General features: G+C 37.7%; 3 protein-coding genes across 3 annotated transcripts; 2 read left to right on the top strand and 1 right to left on the bottom strand.

Moving 5' to 3' along the window:
- Positions 1–1,731: 1,731 nt before the first annotated feature.
- LOC145698941 (uncharacterized) lies at positions 1,732–3,870 on the bottom strand. The gene is made up of 4 exons (XM_081776181.1): positions 3,801–3,870; positions 3,553–3,756; positions 2,906–3,018; positions 1,732–2,246 (listed from the first exon to the last, which is right to left on the bottom strand). Exons 1-4 carry the CDS (start codon positions 3,850–3,852, stop codon positions 2,136–2,138), a joined length of 480 nt encoding a protein of 159 aa, XP_081632307.1. The 5' UTR covers positions 3,853–3,870; the 3' UTR covers positions 1,732–2,135.
- Positions 3,871–4,507: 637 nt separating this feature from the next.
- Positions 4,508–9,970, top strand: LOC145697834 (uncharacterized). Its single transcript, XM_081775045.1, has 4 exons — positions 4,508–4,687; positions 7,547–7,675; positions 8,568–8,659; positions 9,782–9,970. The coding sequence occupies exons 2-4, from the start codon at positions 7,630–7,632 to the stop codon at positions 9,968–9,970; spliced, it is 327 nt and encodes a 108-aa protein (XP_081631171.1). The 5' UTR covers positions 4,508–4,687; positions 7,547–7,629.
- A 3,190-nt stretch (positions 9,971–13,160) lies between these two features.
- Positions 13,161–17,833, top strand: LOC145696313 (uncharacterized). Its single transcript, XM_081773327.1, has 10 exons — positions 13,161–13,362; positions 13,597–13,652; positions 14,153–14,300; positions 14,371–14,442; positions 15,024–15,107; positions 15,177–15,333; positions 15,379–15,445; positions 15,895–15,978; positions 16,465–16,634; positions 17,361–17,833. Exons 1-10 carry the CDS (start codon positions 13,179–13,181, stop codon positions 17,458–17,460), a joined length of 1,122 nt encoding a protein of 373 aa, XP_081629453.1. The 5' UTR covers positions 13,161–13,178; the 3' UTR covers positions 17,461–17,833.
- The last annotated feature ends 328 nt before the right edge of the window (positions 17,834–18,161 follow it).

Below are 18,161 nucleotides of genomic sequence, written 5' to 3'. Positions count from 1 at the left end.
GTCTAAAGCAAAACCAAGAACACCATGATGTTTCTCGTGCTCTGAGCTTTCAAAAAAGGCCTCATTGATAAAAATTGAAGCCAAGAAATTTTTTTCGACCGGAATTCTAGCGCTTATATCTCGAAAACGACAAGTGATAGCAGCTTGCATTAAATAACGAAAATGCGCAGAATTTTGCGTAGAATTCAATAGACGACATAATAAATGTCGTACAGGCAATATAAACCCCTTTAGAAAATCGATACCCGTACCCTTAAAAGAAAAGCCGCGCGAAGTGCGGCTCAAATTTTCTTTACTCGAAGCCGCAAGCGGCTTTTCGATTCAAGCGAACTCTAGAATTTCGGTCTAGAATGCCTCTAGAATCAAGCTCAACACTTTCCTTTTGGGCATATTCTAGCGCTTCTTGCAAATCGCCAATTTTATCGTCCACGAATTCAGCTCTTTCCAACCAAAGTTTTACTACTTCATCAAAATCGCTCTGTCTTTTTCTTTGTTTATCCAGAATTTTCACCACTTCTGTGTTGTTTCCCTAAAATATTAATTCGGATTTTGCAATAACCGTTTCTAAGTAACGGATTCGAGATCAAGTTTAAAAAGCCACTTTGAAACCTCAATAAACAGCATTTTTTTGGTTTTCAACATTTGTTCGTTTTTTTTTTTCTAAATTCATTGAAGTCGATTAACCGTAGCCGGCCAAAATGTCATTTCTGACCCTACCGGCCAAATGCACCATGAGTGGTCCATGAGTGGTGCATCACCTGCTTATATTCTTGAAAAATTCAACTCAAAGTCTATTACGTACCGTACGTAACGTACGTCTTTGGGTTTGTTTTTGGGTACTTCGTTAGTGTTCGGGTTTGGGTTTTAGTTTGGGTATGGGTTTGGGTGCGGATTAAGGTTTGGGTTTCAGCATCAGGTAAAGTCTTCCTATTCGAAGAGGGAGACTATTCGACGAATTTTTCGGCGAAAAATACTGCCTACCGGCCAAAAGCACCATCAGTGGTGTCGGCGCCATTGAAGCAATGCACCATACATGGTGCATGCAGTTATTCTCAAAACAAGCCTTTTTCCGAACCCTAACCCTAACCAAGGGTAGTCGAAAGGTAGCCTAAGGGTAGCTTATCGATAAATAGCCCTACAGTTTCACCCGTTTTTCGAAACTCAAAATCACTTCGGTGGGAGACGTAATTCTTTGACCCCTGTTCCATAGATGGTGCACCGGCTAAGGTTAACTGTTTTTTGACCAGGTCAGTTTTAAAATCGTGGAAAAAAAGGGTTTTCGTTTTAAAAATACCACGTCAACAATTCTGAAGGCAGCACTTTATAAGTGCATTTGAATAAATGAATTTCGACCTTTTGATAAAAGAAGCTGCGTTCGAAAGATAAAGGTCCACCTGATGCCGAAAATGCTAATTTCTGATTTTCAAAATGCAATTTTCACTCGATTTTTTCGAACGACAAAGAAGGGGGTACCTGAGCCTTGTAAATTTGAAGAAGAATGTCTTCAATCCTTGCTCTCGCCTTGTCAGCTTTATCATGATCGAGGTCTCGCGGAAGTCGCCGTTTCGCGCGTTCCACATGCTTTAGCGCTCTAAAATCGAGCTTTTCGAATCCAGAATTTATGAAGAAATAATCCCGAAACTCGCTTTTTTGGTTCTTATTTTGATCTTTTGTTTCTATACAAAAATTGATTTCTGTAATGAATATTTTGGCTCGCATAATTTCAAAAAAAAAAGCTGAGAGTATGTTCCGCTAAATTAACGCTTTGTCTTGAGAAAACCAGCTTGATTATGTTAAATTTTTTTTTGAAGAAATAGAACAAGTCAGCGGGTAAAATGTTAATTTATAAGCAAAATAAAGCGGGCTCCGTGGTTGATCCTGTTTTTCGTTAAATAAAGTCTCGTCAATTAAGGGCTTAGCGTTTTCTGTTCTGACAAATTAAATCGACCATCCGCTCGGTGCATGAAAAAAAATCACATCCTGTTTTGTACGAACGGAGTTTAAGGTAAGTACGTTTATCTATTCGCATAACGCTGGAAAGAGACACAGTTTCTCCTCTTTCTCCTGAATTCCGAGTTCCAAAAATCGTTACAAATGGTTTTTGTATTTGACTTGTCGAAAAGCTCTTTCATTCCTTATCTTTGAAAATCATTCTTGTGACGGAAATGGCCTGCCGCGACGAGATCGATTTTTGCCTTGACGAGCTCGTTTCCCGATCCACTCTCCATTCTAGCTCCCGGTCGACCCTAATTACAACAAATTTAAACATCCAAAATCACCAAGTTCAAAGTGAACCGGTTTCTAGGCTCTGCAGCCTGTGTAGAAAACCTGAGTCATGGTGTGAAAAATCATTCGGACTTTTGAGTCGAAAATTAAAATTAATCAAGACGCCGCTTGCGGCTAAGTTTTAGCTCCTAAAAGAAAAGCCGCTCGGAGCGCGGCTCCATTTTTCGGGTACCCTCCAAATCCCGGGGTTTTTTTGCGAATCCCCGGGATTCGGAGGGTCAAATCCGAAATGTTCTAGAAACGCTCTAGTGTTATTTTTTATTAATTTAAAAAGTAAAAATATTCTCAAAAAAGGGTTAGGATTAGTCCCCGAATGCAATTTTCGTCTAAGAAAAATCTAATAATTTGTAATAATCTTTTTATTTGATTCCTTAATTGGGTTAGGGTTAGGTGAGGGACCACTGAAAAACAAATCCTATACTCATTGGGGCGTTCTAGAAGCATCAAAAATGACCACCCTCCGAATCCCGGGGTTTATGCCGAAAACCCCGGGATTGGGAGGGTCACCCCCATTTTTCTTCACTCGAAGCCGCAAGCGGCTTCTCGACTCTTTAATTTTCGACTCAAAAGTCCGAATGATTTTTCATACGATGACTCAGCTTTCTACTAAGGAACGAACCTCCGCGGCAGCTTTAAGCAAAAGCAGATGCTTTTGAACTTGTTCGTGAAAACCAGCATCTTGGTAGGCAAAACAGAGTCTCGCCATGGCATCAGCAGTTTCAACTGTTTTTCCTGAAAAGAAGAAAATAATTTTTAGACGGAATTGGCGACATAAGATTAAGGGCACGCTTCGGAAACAGTTGTTATCTCGGTGGCAGTGTTTTCACGCGTGTGCGAAGTTGCAATAATCCTATTACTGTTGCTGATTTTACGCGACTTTCAGCTAAGCAAAAGTGCTATTTTCAAAAGGGAGATTAAAAAAAGCAGATTTATGACGACTCTCTTTTCAGTCGCTTTTTGTGAAATAAAATGTATCAAATTTTTTTTTCGAGTCAAAAGTTCCATTCTTGCTTCGAAAAGCCGCTTGCGGCTCGGAGAAAAAGATTTTAGCCGCGCTTTGCGCGGCTTTTTTCTTCGAGGCGCGAAGCCGCAAGCGGCTTTTCGAAGAAAGAATGGAACTTTCGACTCGAAAGAAAAAAATTTGATATATTTTATTTCACAAAAAGAGACTAGCATGTAATAGAGCATGTTTGACGCTTAAAATTTTTCAATTGAAGCACTTTTTTATAATAAAAAATTGAAAATAAAATTAATTTTTACGCTTACCGTAAATAATGTTACAAATTGTGACACGTTGAATTGCAGCATCGATTCCGTGGTCGTCTTCTATTTCAAAGAGCGTTCTCTCAAGCGGATGCTCGAAAGTGTCTCCAAAATCCGCCAAATTCAGGCTCTCATCATTCGATAACAGCTCTAATTCATTCTCGGAACCGAAGCCAGGAAGCGACATCGATTGCGCCAAACTTTCATCTAGCAATTTTTTCTCATTTTTTCTTTAAAAGTGATTCTCTCACCGTCGATAAAGTCCTGGCTCATACTGTCAATCAAGCTTATTGCGTCAACCATCTCTAGAGGAACTTTTGGAGGAAAAAAAGTTTGAGCAATTATTTGATCAATGAAAAAATCGCTGGTTCATGCTTTTTTTCATTCTTGTTTTATTTTTCGTTTCCATGGAAACAAAATGAATAAAAGAAGGAAAAATTTTGAAAAAAGGCGCATTTTTTTGATTTCATCAAAAATGACCATTTCATTTCAAAAAAAAAAAAAATTCTAAAATTGTTGTTTTTTGGTGAAAAAAATCATGTTCACCTTTGATCATTTTTTTCTGCATTTTTTCTTTAATTCTTGTTCAAACTTGATAATATCAAGCATCTTGATTCAAGCTCAGATCGATGTTCTATTTTTAGAACAACACGATTTTTAGTGACAAAAACAAGTGTTTATTTGGGTTTAGAATATATTCAAACAGTAAGAGCGCTTCTAACAATATTTGGGATAAATTTCAAGAAATAAATTCATTTTTCGGTTTTCGAGTCGAAATCTTGAAGATAAATTTTTGACCGAAAAACCGAAAAAAAAGATTGCATCTTTAGTTCGCATTTTTCCTCGCACACCTTTGTGGCGCCCTTGTCCCGAATTGCGCGCCGCTCGCGCTTTCGATTTCGCTCAGGTGGCGCTCGCGAGCCGCGAGAAAGAAATGCTCCACTCGAGCGCAAGGCGACGATATTATCGGCGACGGAAGTTCAGCTGATTACTGGACGAGTCCTTCACTTAAATTTTTACGGAATACGAAAAAATATAAAAAGAAAAATTATTGTTTTTGATTTTTTTGAATAAAGAGAGAGATACTTCGGAATTTGGAAACGTCTTCTGCGCCACAGAAACAAAATTATTTTATTTTGTAAGTTTTCTTAGTAAGTAAAATAAACTGATAGATAAATTATTATTTTATAATTTTTTTCATTTAAAATATTTTTCAATCAAAAAGTTTTTAAGAGAATCTAATAAATTTATAAATTTTATAAATCTCTATATATCTCTTTTAAAGAGAATATTTTTTATCTTAAAAAAATCGGGAAATTCGGGAAAATCGGGAATTCGGGAGGTAACCGATATTTTCAAAATTTAGCGAAAACCATAGAAATTATTTAAATAGTATCGGAAAATTTTTTTCTATCGAGAATTATATCGAGAGATTGAATCTTTGATTACTAAGCAGAAGTATCCTTCCTTGGAAAGACTCCTTGGAAAAAAAATGAGCGGACATGATTTCCAAAAATGCGGAAAAGGAACACCGAGAGCGTAAAATGTAATTTGCTCCCTTCAATTTGCGCTGTGGCCGCGCCGATAACGTTTCCTCGCTCGGTTGGAGACAAGAAGTGATAACACCCGTTCAAGCCAGATTTGGGGACGAACATGAAAATCCACATTTCAATTTAAAAAGTGAAATCTGGACAGGATTGAATTTGTAAAGGGGACGTGCTTTTTTGAGAAACGGGAAAATCGTTAGATTTTTAAAACGATGAAAAATTTTGACATTATTCAAGTGGACTGTTATTTGCGAGGCTTGAAGATTCAATTAAAGCCGAAGAAGCTGTAAGATGACGAAAACTAGAAATTTTTGATTTTGCGGTAGCTCAAAATTTTTGCTTTTCCAGATGATGCGAAGACTATTTTCTCGATCTTATTCGAAAAAAGATGCGACAGCACTCTAAAATTTCGACTCAAAATAAGATTAATTTTCAAATTGATACCAAAAAAAAAACCCTCCTCCTTTCAACTGGAGTATAACATCTATTCCTTGTGGTTATCTTATCGAAAGCGCTCAATTTTCGAGAACAGATAAATATGAGAACAAAAAACTAAAAAATGACTTTATGATTCGACTTTTTTAAACTCTAGAAAAAAAATAAGTCAAATTCAATTTTCGCTTGATAGCCATATTTAAGTAAAAATATCGAAACAAAACGAAAAATCCCAATTGAAAGATCGGCTTAGCCACTGTTTTGGTAAGGTTGAACGTGACTGTCTTATCCTGAGTTCATTTGAACTGGATGAGCTCACTCAGATTAAAAAAGTAAAAATGACGCTGCTTCAAAAGTGCGCTCTCACTGAAATTTTGTTATTGCGTTACGCTCTCTATCTCGAACCACTTTCACGTTCAAATTTCATCACGGAAAGAAATTCAAAATTTCGAATTTTAAAAATTGAATTTTGAAAGAAAAATCATAAAAATTATTTTTTTTTTATTTTATGAAATGAAAATTTTAAAGATAAGAATCGCCTTGGGCAAAAAATAAGGGCACGTCAGCCCGATTTTTCATGGATCTTGAAGCGTCTTGTTCCCGTCAACTTTTGAGGTGATAAGAGCTCGGCGGGGAGCGATAGACCCTCACCTGACTTTATCGGAAAAGGATTATGATTCACACACTTATACCGGCGTCGAGAGGAATTGGATTAAAAAAAAGTAATTATTGATACAAATAAAAAGCAAGAAAGATTAGCCGAATTGATCAGAATGTGGGTTTTTGACTAAAAATTATTTTTTGAGTCGAAAATTTTTATCTTTGATCTGAAGCAAAAATCGACTTTTGAGTCAATTAATCAAAAATTTAAGGCCTTTTTAGTCAAGTTTTTTTCAATTTCTTTAACTAAAAATCTATTCGACTAGATTCAAACTTCGAAATAGCGGTAAAAAACTGGAAAGCCTTAGTTCCCTCTAATCGTTTTCTCGAAAAAATCTTACAACAGTCCCCCTCTCCAAACAAGAAGATTACAAGACCAAAAATTTAAACTTTCTCAAACGCTCTTTCTCAAAAATGAGCATTTACCCTGATCCAAACAGATCCGCCTGAACTTGCTCTCAAAACCAAAAAATTAATCAAAGGATAAGTCTAACATCCAGATGAACAAATTTGCAAAAATTGCAAAAAAATTAAAGAAAGGCTATTTTAGTAAAATAATTTGTACAGGCGCACGTCATTTTATCCCAAAACTCGACCCCAAAAGCTTGTCTCGAGTCGTTCTTAAGCTCAATTTCTATTGACCACGTGATTAGCCGACCACAGTAATTTTAACCCGGAAAATGCTCCACTCATTTTCATTTTTTCTTCTCTCCTAAAAGCTCAAAATTCAAGATCGCAAAAGAAAAAAATCATCGAAATGATATGTTTATTATATTATCTTAACCTTATTTCACGCAGGGTTAAGGGTGGCTATTATCCTTACGAAAAATAGTTGTTTGGAAGATCCAATATTGGATAAGAGGAGAGTCTCGGACAAACATGTTTTTGACACTTTCTTTCATTTTTTCAGGGGTGACCTAAAATCATTTGATAAAAATCAGATTGGGGGGTATAATTGAGAAAAGTGTAAATAAAATGACCATTTTTGTTACATTCTGGTGGAAATGGCCCTTTTTTGAGGGAATTTTTTACCATTTTTTCTGGCCAAAATTTTTTCAACTTATTGCTGAAAGATTTTATCAACCCTTTTCTATTCCCCAGTTTATTCAAATTTTACCTATCTAATCAGGTTTTCCCGGATTTTTGGTCAAAAAATCGTGATTCTTGTCAACCCCCCCCCTTAATTCTATTTATTTTTGATCAAAAATTTTATAAAAACGACCATGAGTTTTCTTAAGTCTTCAGAAAAGACTTTAAAACAGCTGAAGAATTGAAGTTTTATCTCAATTTTCATTTTCATCTTCAGTTTTTGTGAAAGTCTTTTTGTATAATTTTAATAAAATATCTAATTCTAGGAAGCCGCTTTAATAAGAAGAACACCAGCTCCGCGAAAGAGAGACTTGATAAAAGTACATCGCGCAACTTGTCACTAAAGAAAATGAGCGAGCGACAGAAGACGTCTCGCCTTGGCCAAAATTTATTCGGTAAGTTGAAGTGTTATTTCTTGGTCGAGGGTGGGTCCATCCAATCTGCCGGATCCAATCTTAGCGCAACATTTCGCGTGCGAAGGAGGAGATATCGGATTTGGCGAGAAGAGGAAGCTCGATCTTCCTGGAGAAAAGATTAGACTCTTTTGAATTTCGAGACGGCGAATGTCAAGAATAATGTTTTAGCACCGGGCCATTTTTGAGGCGATAAGGGATGTTATTTTAGAAAGGAAGGAAATCAGAAAAAGAGGGGAGGGGATTTTTCTTACATCATTTTTTCCAAACGACAGAAAACGATGTTGATAAAAAAATGCTGTTTGAACCTAGGGTCGGCACCGACCACCATTTTCGCAGGTCGGGTTGGTCGGTCTCCCAGAAATCGGGCGAAATCCGTGGTCGCTTTGGTGGGTCGAGTCGCCTTACTTTTTGGTCGGTTTTTGGTCGGTCGGTAGTCGGTTTTCGATCGGGTTGGGTTGTGTTTAAGACAATAGAAAAGCATTTTTTTTTCAATATGGGAGCGCTCGAGGCATTTTATTGTGGCAGTTGAACGTAGGTTTCCGACCAAAAACCGACCAACCCGACCAAAACTGACCTAAAACCGACCATCGTCCGACCAAATCCGACCACCGACCAAATTAAGAAAAAAAATCTTAGGCTGGGTTGGTCGGAACTCAAATCAACGACCCTAGGTTTGAACTACTCAAAAATCGCATTTTTTTATATTTGAGCCGAAAAATCGAAAAACCGCTTGCGGCTTTGAGATCGAAAAAAATGAAGCCGCGCTTTGCGCGGAGTTTTTCTTTTAAGAGCTGAAAGCCGCAAGCGGCTTTTCGATTTTGAGGCTGAAATTTATCAAAATTGTGAAAAAAAATAATTATCTTTATTTTAGGTGCCTTTGCCCTCTGCGCCGGACTGGGCATTGGAGCGGCCTATCTCAACTTTGAATCCGAAGATCTCTCGTCCCGTGTCATCAGCCGCCAGGTAAAATACCGTTTTCAACCGCTTTCGACTCTTCTGAATAAATTTTGACAGAGATGGGAAATGGTTGGGTTCGCCTTAATGAAATCGCCCCGCCGAGTTGTAATTTTGGCAGCGGCGATTTTATTTGATTTTCGTTTTTTGATTTTTTTGAGTTGATCAGGGGGTTTTGGAATTCCACGAGCTCATCAAATATCTTTCTAAAAGGCTTTAATTTTATTGCAATCGGTTCGTCGATTTTCCCAAATTTTGGTTCGAAAAATCAATAATTTTTTTAACCAAAAATCTAAAACAAAATCGAGAAGCCGCTTGCGGCTTCGAGCCAAAATAAAATATTAGCCGCGCAGATCGCGGCTCATACTCGAAGCCGCAAGCGGCTTTTTGCTTTTCGTCCACATTTTTGTTTTCTTTGGTTGCTGAGCATTCTTTTCGGCTCAAATAGAAAGCGTGGAGAATTCAGAGGGTTTATGCGTCAAAATATTCATTTCGCTCAAAAACGCGATCGGCCGCATAACCCCCTCTTTTGCACTTTTTCGCCACGTCCCTTTTTTTCTCAAAAGCTTTGCAACACTTTTCGTAACATTTGATTTCGTTGAAGCTCAGAAAATCCGCCCACGTGGTTGTCCGGAAATAAGTTTATTCCGTCGCCGTCAGCGTTTTTATATATTTGACACTTTGGTTTAGAAATGCTCTAAACAACGAACGAAAAGGTCGATTTTTTTCGTTGCTTGGCAGTTTTTATACAGCGGGATTCGAGGCCGGAAAATCGAGCGAAAAGTTCATCTTCCAAAAAATATTTTATGAAGAAAAAAAAACGTTTTTCAGGGCTTCATTAAAACGTGATTTAGGAGATATCGGGTGGGATTTCGGAATGCGGAAATCTTATTGGCCGAAATTCTATTGAAATTTTGGTCAAAATTGTCGACGGAAAGATTTGTCTTTTAAGTTCGATTATTTTGACCATAAGTTCGGTTGACCAATCAGATGGCCGAATTCGGCCGATGGGCCAATCAGATTTCAGAAAAAAATGCAACAAAAATCGATCTCATTTTTTCGCATTTTGTTTTGATTCGAAGCGTTCTTCTTGAAAGATGACCAAAAAATCTAACCCTTTCTTTTTTCTAGTCACGTGAAATCCCCGACATTCCGATCGAAAAACTCCAAGACACTGTCCAATACAACCTCCGCAAACTCAAAATGGTGGAAGAAGACCTCGACGAAGAATACAGAGACGACTCCCTTTTGGAAGAAACGACGACTCAGGAAATTGTCGAAAAAGAAATTCTAAGCGAGAGGCCAAGAGAGATGATCTAACACTTAGTTTAATCAAGTTTCACTCGAGCCGAGTTTTTACTAATCGAGCTCTTAAAAATTTTAGAGGCGAGTGAGTTTTTTGCGTCAGTTTTTGAGGAGCAATAAGTGGCTAGGGAAAAAATCTGATGAGGTAGCAGCTTAGATTTCCATGAACATCATGGCTAAAACTGATCAATGAATTGCATTTATATTCAGACAGTCAGTCGTGTACCGGTAATTTTCGACCGCCAAAAATTCTTTGAGGGATTTCCTTACGTTTTCTTTATAAAGTATAGTTTTCAGATAATTTCAGAAAATAAAGATTTGTAAGAACTTGATATATTCAGCCTGAAATCGGCGACCTGAGTAGAAAACCTGAGTCAGGGTCTGAAAATAAATTCAATGAAAAGCGGCATAGCGGCTTTTTAAAAGACGAAGCCGCAAAGCGGCTTCGCAAGATTTTTGCATAAGAATAAAATTGAAATTTTTACGAAGCCGCTTCGCGGCTTCGATTTTGAGAAAGCCGCTACGCGGCTTTCAATTTTATAAAATCCATTGAAATAGTAAATGTTTCTAAATTTTGAAGCTTATTTTCGGTATTCATTCCCTGATGTTATCCTTGGGTTGCGCTTATGAGACCCTCACTCAGAGGCTTTGGAAAATTTAATGACAGGATTGGTTGAGAGGGTTGAGGAGAGGTTTAGAAATTTCGAATCAGACGTGTTGTTAATTAGAAGCCAGGTAATTGGCGAGCTACAGTTCTTGAGCCGCACTGCTCGTTAAAAGAAATTAAGCGGAAGCTCAAGTTTCGCAAGCGCGCGAATTTTTGGAACTCGGCGCGAAAAAAGAATTTTAGAGCGAAAAAATGGAAAAAATTAGAATCTTTTCTTTTGAGCCGTTTTGAAATGAGCCGTGTTTCATTCTTTCGCGCACAAGAATGCCTTTTTTCGCGAAAACGGAATATCAAAGACATGTCTCTTACGAAACAGCTCTTGCGGGCTCTTCGGGACCAGCGGACGTGGTTTTTTAATCAAATCTGAGTTGAGTAGACGCGGGTTCACGTTCGCCAGATTTTTTGCAGAAAATAATTTTAGAAAGACAAATTTTTTATTTGAATTTTTTTTTCAACAATAAAAAAGGAATCAACAACAGCAACGACGACTCAAGGATCAACGACCGAAACGACGACAGAAAAACTGTCCGAGCGATTGAGCTGCGTTGCTCCAGCGACTCAAGATTGGAGCATAAAGGTAGACCCGATTTACGAAACTAACCCTTCTAGATTCCTTCTCCCTGCTCTGATCTGGGGACCAATGAACCAGGTTGAGGGCTTTCGGGAGACGATTGCCATGGCAATTGCGCTCAACAGGAAAAGTCAGAAAATTATTCCTTTCTTGGATATTTGGCGCTAGAAGTTTTTCCTTAAAATATATGTTATTTTGTCAATAAGCTTTATTTTCCCGGAAGAGCGGTCTTGCCGGACACTTGACTTCAAGATTCGCTCCTTGGCTCCAGAAACGTTGTCTTACGTGGGAGTAAATATTTCGAGGCATTTTTGAAACAACAACTTTTTCATGAAAAAATCAAGCTTCATCAGTGAATCATCACTCTCTGAAATATTTTGCTGAAAAATGCCAGTTTTTTGTTTGTAGAACAGTTCCCTTTTAAATTCTTCTTATGAATTGCTCACTTTTCAGGGACATATTTCAGCATTTTTTCACATTTCAAAGTTGCTTTTAGAGCCGAAAAAACGAATTCTAGAGCATAATTTTAGAATATAAAAATGATGATTTCATCAAAAAAAAAGTAGCTCAAAATGGGCCACGCTTTTGAGTCAAAAAATAAGCCGACTTTTTTCTCGCGGCTTTTCTGCTCTTTTGGCTCGAATTTATCGATCTCTCAAACCATAATGAATACTTTCGTAAAATATTTTCCTTCCCACGATTACAAAACTGTCTCCTTCCCAAAACCCACCATTTCGTCTGCTTTTGGGGAAGTCTGCGAGTAAAGTTAGACAAACAGCTATTTGAAAGAATTATCGTTGAAAACGTGCGGCGGCAGTTGCATAACAAAAATATGCATTATCCACTCGGGGAAATCCGTTCAAGTTACGCCACTGATTTAAAACGTGTCGAAGCGGGCGATCGCAAAATTAAATTATTTGATTTCGGAAGTTGAAAATTAAACGATCAAAAAATTAAACCCAACGAAATCTCAATCAACAATTTCAACAGGAGAATTCTTTATTTTGACGGTTTATTTTTCCATAACTTTTGCTAACGAGCGATTAAAAAAGCTTTTGCTTCATTTTCGTCAAAAATTATAAACAATGGTTATAAACAGACGAAGAAATTCTACTTAAAACTTTAGGTTAAGATTTTCATTTTATTTCATGAAAATTTCACCGAAATTCTAGTTTTATTCCCATAAACAGCTGTTTTCCAAATTCTTTTCCCAGCTGGCCTCAAAAATGGCAATCTGTTTGATGATTTCAAGTGATAAGCTTTATCAGATAAAGTGGATAGATCGAGAAAAGATCGTTTTCATATGTGGAGGTGTCCGGAACCGACAAAAAAAAATTCGACAAATTTTGGGTAGAAATTTTCAACCAATCAGAAGCCTGATTTGGCAACCGGGCAATCAGCAGCCGAGAAGCCGCCCATGCAAAATTTGTCGAAATTCTTTTGTCGGTTCAAGACACCTCCACTTATTTTTTCATAAAAAAACGAGTTTCAGTATCAGTTGTCAGGGAGATGATTAGCAATTGCGCAATTGAAATGGGTTATGCTTCATTTTGTTAAAATTTTTCAAGAAGAAGTAAATTAACGACGAAGATTTCATTGCATTACGAGCTTTAGATTCTCATTTTATTTTATGAAAAATTCACCGAAATTCGTGCTTTATTCCCCAAAACAGCTGTTTTTCTCAGCTGGCCTCAAAGAAGGCCATTTGTCCGATGTATTCAAGTGATAAGCCTTATCAGATATGGTAGATAGATCGAGCCAATATCGTTTTTATAGTTCATGAATTTTCATTGGTCGAAATCTATTTCCAGCTCTAGAAAAAGACTGATGACGTTGTTATTCATCAGAAGCGGCCCGTTTTCTTGCCCTTGTTAATCCATCTGTCTCAAAATGTCGCAACGGGTTAAATCAGCCTTCACTTCATGAATGATCACTCCATCTTGAAAAATTTCTGACTCGAAAAAAGAACATTCGTGATTCCTCCAATGTATCGTCACTTTACGGACGACAACGATCCAAACGGCATTGTTGATGCCGGGGTAAGAATAGACATTGGAAAGGTTAGGCAGCTCGTCAGCACAATCGACTTTCACAACTTGCCGAAAAACGAGGTCGATGATGTTTTGGTCGCCAGAGGACTCGGTGGAGAGGGCGGAAAAGGATCAACTCGTAAGTTTTTCAAGCATCCTACTCAGACGTTTCCAGTTGTCAATACTCAAATTCACTTGAGCTTTCAATAATTGAATAAAATTAATAAAAATCGAGAAGCCGCTTGCGGCTTCGAGCTCGAGAAAGATAAAAGCCGCGCTTCGCGCGGCTCCAATTTTTTTTGGCTCGAAGCCGCAAGCGGCTTCTCGATTTTTATTTTAAATTTTTTATTGTAAAATTTATTCAATATTTTAGCTTCTGCTTCCCGCCTTGGTCGAGTAAAGAAATTCGAATCAACAACTGGTCTTGAGGTAAGCAAATCTTTTTAGTTCATTTTTCTTTCTTTTCTTTCCTGAAAGAATCTCGGTCTTGGAACGTGTTGGGTAATCAAATTCGGCGAAGAAGCCAGTCTGTACTTTTATAAGCGCACAAGATGAGAGACGCGCTCTTGAAAAATTCTAGTGCCGTATTCTCAGCCGCTTTTTCAAGATTGGGCACTTTTAAGCACTAATTGCGCTGTCACGTGACTTATTACAGACTTTTTCTTATGAAAAGAAAAAGGGGCTTGATTTTTTCAGAAAAAGGCACAAATTTGGCCATTTGCTTTTCGTGGGTTAAATTTCTTTTTTTTTTTTTTTGAAATTAACGCTTTTGAGTCGAAACATTCCACATTTTGTTCCCTGAATTTTTCTGGGAAACAACTAAGCCTCCTTCAAAAATCTTTCAAACAGAAAAAATCGGCGGGAGAAAAGGAAAGGGACTTTGACAAGTGAATGTATATTTGTCAGCTCTCGTTTAATTCGATTTTCAGATGGTCAACTGGTCCGCTGTCAAGGGCTCCCACGGCGAAGCTATGCAAAACTACTTTGGTCCAAAGGTTCTTCCAGAAGATGCGACGCTAGAAACTGACTTGCGGAATGAATATTCGACGACGAAATGGGACGAGCTGTATCCATCAGGAGCGGATCCCAGCTTTCCCTTCTTGAAGCTCTAGAAAAAGGAGAAGGAGGTTGTTATCCCATTACTAAGACTCGGAGTTGGCAGTGATGCTCTTTCCTTACCTCACGGCTCACTCTAAAAACGACAAAAATGACATAATTGGTAAGTTCAAAATTCGCAAAATTCGTTTTTTTTTCTTCGAAAAACTTCTTTGAATGGAAAATAATTGAAATTTTCTTGTTTCTCTGATTTCAAAATCGGGGCAGGTGTTGAGCTTACTTAGATGCGTAGATAATTGAGATCGGGGAAAATGAGCTGGGCTCAATTTAAATCGTACGCGCATGCTTACGCTGATCTTTGGTTTTTTAAGGCTTGGCTCGAAAACTTGTCTAAAAACCTGAGTCAGGGTGCTCAAAGATCTTTCAGGTTTTCGACACAGGTTTTCGAGCCGATTTTTTAGACAGTAGCATAACAGTAAGTCCTTCGAACTAGCAGTAAACCTCAGTTTCATGTTCATATCACCCTTGCTTTTAACCCCTTGCGGCTTGTTATTTTTCTAAACTGCTTACTAAGCACTTGCGAAACCCCCTGAAAAACCTGTGCTCATGTAAAATAAAAAAAATGTTACTTAGTGGCGCAGATTTTGCCCATCTGCTTGTTCTCTTAACAATACTTTTGCAGATTCTAAAATGAAGCAGCTTGCTTCTTTGCTCAATTCAGTAAGTAAAGAAGATTTATTTCAGGTCGAAATATCATCCACTACACGCCAAGACCGGAGTTCGTCAGAAACATGGCTGTTGATTTTCTCGGCGAATCTTCTGTTTCAGGTAAGAAAGCGGCTTCAACAGACAGCAGCACCGATTCGGGGAGCTTTTTTTTCTTCATTCTTTCTTCAGGAGAATATGTTGCAATCCACTACCGCTTCGATAAAGAAGACTGGGAACGCAGCTGCTCAAAGGAATCGCGAAATGCCAACCGAAACGCCAACCGCTCGAAAATCTGCTCGATTGTGATGAACATGACGGCTGATAAGTTCGCTCTCTCCCTCGCCAGGTTTGGCTTTTCCAATCCTTATCAGGTCATAATCCCCTTTTCAAGCTTTTTGGAGTCGAGAATTCCAAAAGCAAGCGATGATGTCATCTTTTACGTCGCAACACCTACTCAGGAACGCGTTGAAATCGATTAAAACCGTCGTGAACCACAACTTACCACGGTTAACCGCGAAAAACCACGGTTGACCACGAATAACCACGGTAACCACGCGAAGAACCAGGGTTTACTGCCAATTATCACGGTTAACCGCGACAAACCAGGGTTAACCGCGAAGAACCACGGTCAACCGCGAATAACCACGGTGGACCGCTATTGACCACAGTTAAAACAAAAATTAGCCGAAATGAAATTCTTGTTAATGAATATCCAGTTTCACGATAACTAAGATCATCTCGTTGTTTTCTCAGTCAAATGTATCCCCAGCTGAGTTCCAATGAGAGTTTCGCTTTCTGAGTGAGATCAGCTGCTTGTGAAAATTTTGAGATTCGAAACTTGAGATAATGACCAAAGAAACATAGAATTAGGAAAAGCTGATCTTTTTTTTCTCAACGTGAATTTGAGCAACAACAATTTATTGCTGAAGTTGTTGGCTTGACGCAGACGATTTTGAGGAGCAAATATCCTGGAAGAAAGATTAATGGAAAGGTAGGCTTGTTCATTAAGGACCCCCCTCCCCATTTAAAGCGGGGAGAAGGGGGATTAAGGTGGTAGACAGGTCATTACCCCAATTTTTGAACAGCTTTTTCTTGAAAATTTAACAAAGTGATACCCTTAATTTCACGAAAAAAGGGATGCTTTCTTTATAAAATAAGGGTATCACTGAGTAAAATGTTAAAAGTGTCTTAAGGGGGTAGACAAGACGTTACTCCTATTTTTTAACACCTTTTTTCTGAAAATTTAGCAAAGTGATACCCTTAATTTCCTGAAGAAAAAAAAAGATTTTTCTTGACAAAATAAGGGTATCACTGAGTTAAATATTCAAAAAAAAATTTTTCGAAAAAATTGTGTAAGATTGATAACTTTTTTGAGTCATTTTTTGAGTCGAAAAAACATGAAGAAATGCAAAATTTAATCGTCTTTCGCGATTGAGCTTCATCTAAAAGTTGCGCTCGCTAAACAAGATTTTTGTAGTCGACGGCTGACAGCTTGAAATACGTTGAGGGATCATACGCAAACTGCGATTTCTTGGAGAAAAATATGCACGAAGTATTTTCCCTTTTCGAGCAAGAAATTTGCTTCAAATCGGGACACTTCATTTTCGCCGACTCTTCTTCCTGGTCCGGTTCAATCAGACGCGAACGGTAAGAAAAAAAGTTCTAGAAAAAGAAAGTTACGAAAGCATCAATTTCTCGCGGGACCACCAGTTTCTGTAATAACCAGTTTTTGAAATAGTAAATCTCTGACGCGACTTAGCAAAACCGCTTGGTGAACCACCAAACGAAAATATTTTTTAATGCGGACAAGCTTAGAAACTAATTATTATCAGATTGGGGGAGATTTTAACTGGTTTATAACCAGTTTATGGCGCTTCAGAGAAGAATATTTATTTCCAAAATAATATAATTGCCAGGGGTTCTTGATGATGACATGATTTTTAATGAAGAAAAACGGCATCTTCTAGTGTTACTGCTTTTTCGTTAACCCCTGCGCGCATATTAACCAATTTGTTGGCAGATTCGTTTTTGAAAATAGGAGGGTTATCCTTGGGGAAGTGTCCGGAACCGACAAAAAGATTCGACAAATTTTGCGTGGAAATGTTCAACCAATCAGAAGCCTTTATCCAGCAAACCGGACAATCAGCAGCCGAGTAGCCTACGCAAATTTTGTCGGAATTTTTGTCGGTTCCAGACATCATCCCTTATCCTTCGAGCTTCCTTTTGACTCGAAAGATAGCACCTCTCTCTATGATTTTGAATCTGCCAACAAATTGGTCAATATACGCGCAAGGGTTAACGAAATGCTCATATATGAACCGTCTTCAATTTTGCTTTCTATATTGAAAATCTCTTTATTGACTATCTTTTTAGCCGCGTAATTCCATCATCCTCCAGCGACCTCGGAATCCTCGAAATGCTTGAACACTATCCCACTTCCGCCTCTTCATCTGACGCCCACCAAAAATTATAAACGACGAAAAATTCAATAAGAACAAGACGATCCACCATATTCCATCAATTTCCACGCGAAAATGGAGCGAAAACTAATCTTCTTTGCCAAACAAAAATTATCACGAAAACCGACGATAAGAAAAACTTTTCAAGCTCTTTTGCGCTCGAAAACTGTAACTGTATTCATACTGTAAATATCGAAATAACAAGGAGCAAAACGCTTCATATCAAAAACGCCGCAAGTTCAACTGTACATTATTACGTAATAGACTTCTGAATATCCTACATGTTCAAAAAAAAAAGCCTGCTAAAAACTAAGACGATAGAAGGGAGCGCCTTTTTATTGTCTTTTTTGATGTTTTAACCTTTTAAAAAACTGCACTATTAACAAGTCAATAAACTGTCAGAATTTTTTCTGATAACAATTATTCAAATCAAAATAGTGTTTTTTTTATTCAAATAGAATTATGTTAATGATTCTCAGTTTTTTCAAGAAATGCAGGGAATATCAATTTTTAAAATGTTCTTTCAAAATCTTAAAAAATATAAAAATCGGAATTCAAAAATTTTGATACTTTTTATGGTTTTCAATTTTTCTGAGAAAATCAAATAAAAATCTGACAATTTCGATCAAAAACATTTCTCAAATTTTTGACCTATCAGATTCACGCATTTCCCCAGTAGACCAATAAAATTTCAGGAATTTTTCGGTCGAATAAT

This window comes from Oikopleura dioica, chromosome 2, assembly GCF_907165135.1.
Source record: "Oikopleura dioica chromosome 2, OKI2018_I68_1.0, whole genome shotgun sequence".
NCBI lineage: Eukaryota > Metazoa > Chordata > Appendicularia > Copelata > Oikopleuridae > Oikopleura > Oikopleura dioica.
This window is presented reverse-complemented; position numbering and strand designations above follow the sequence as displayed.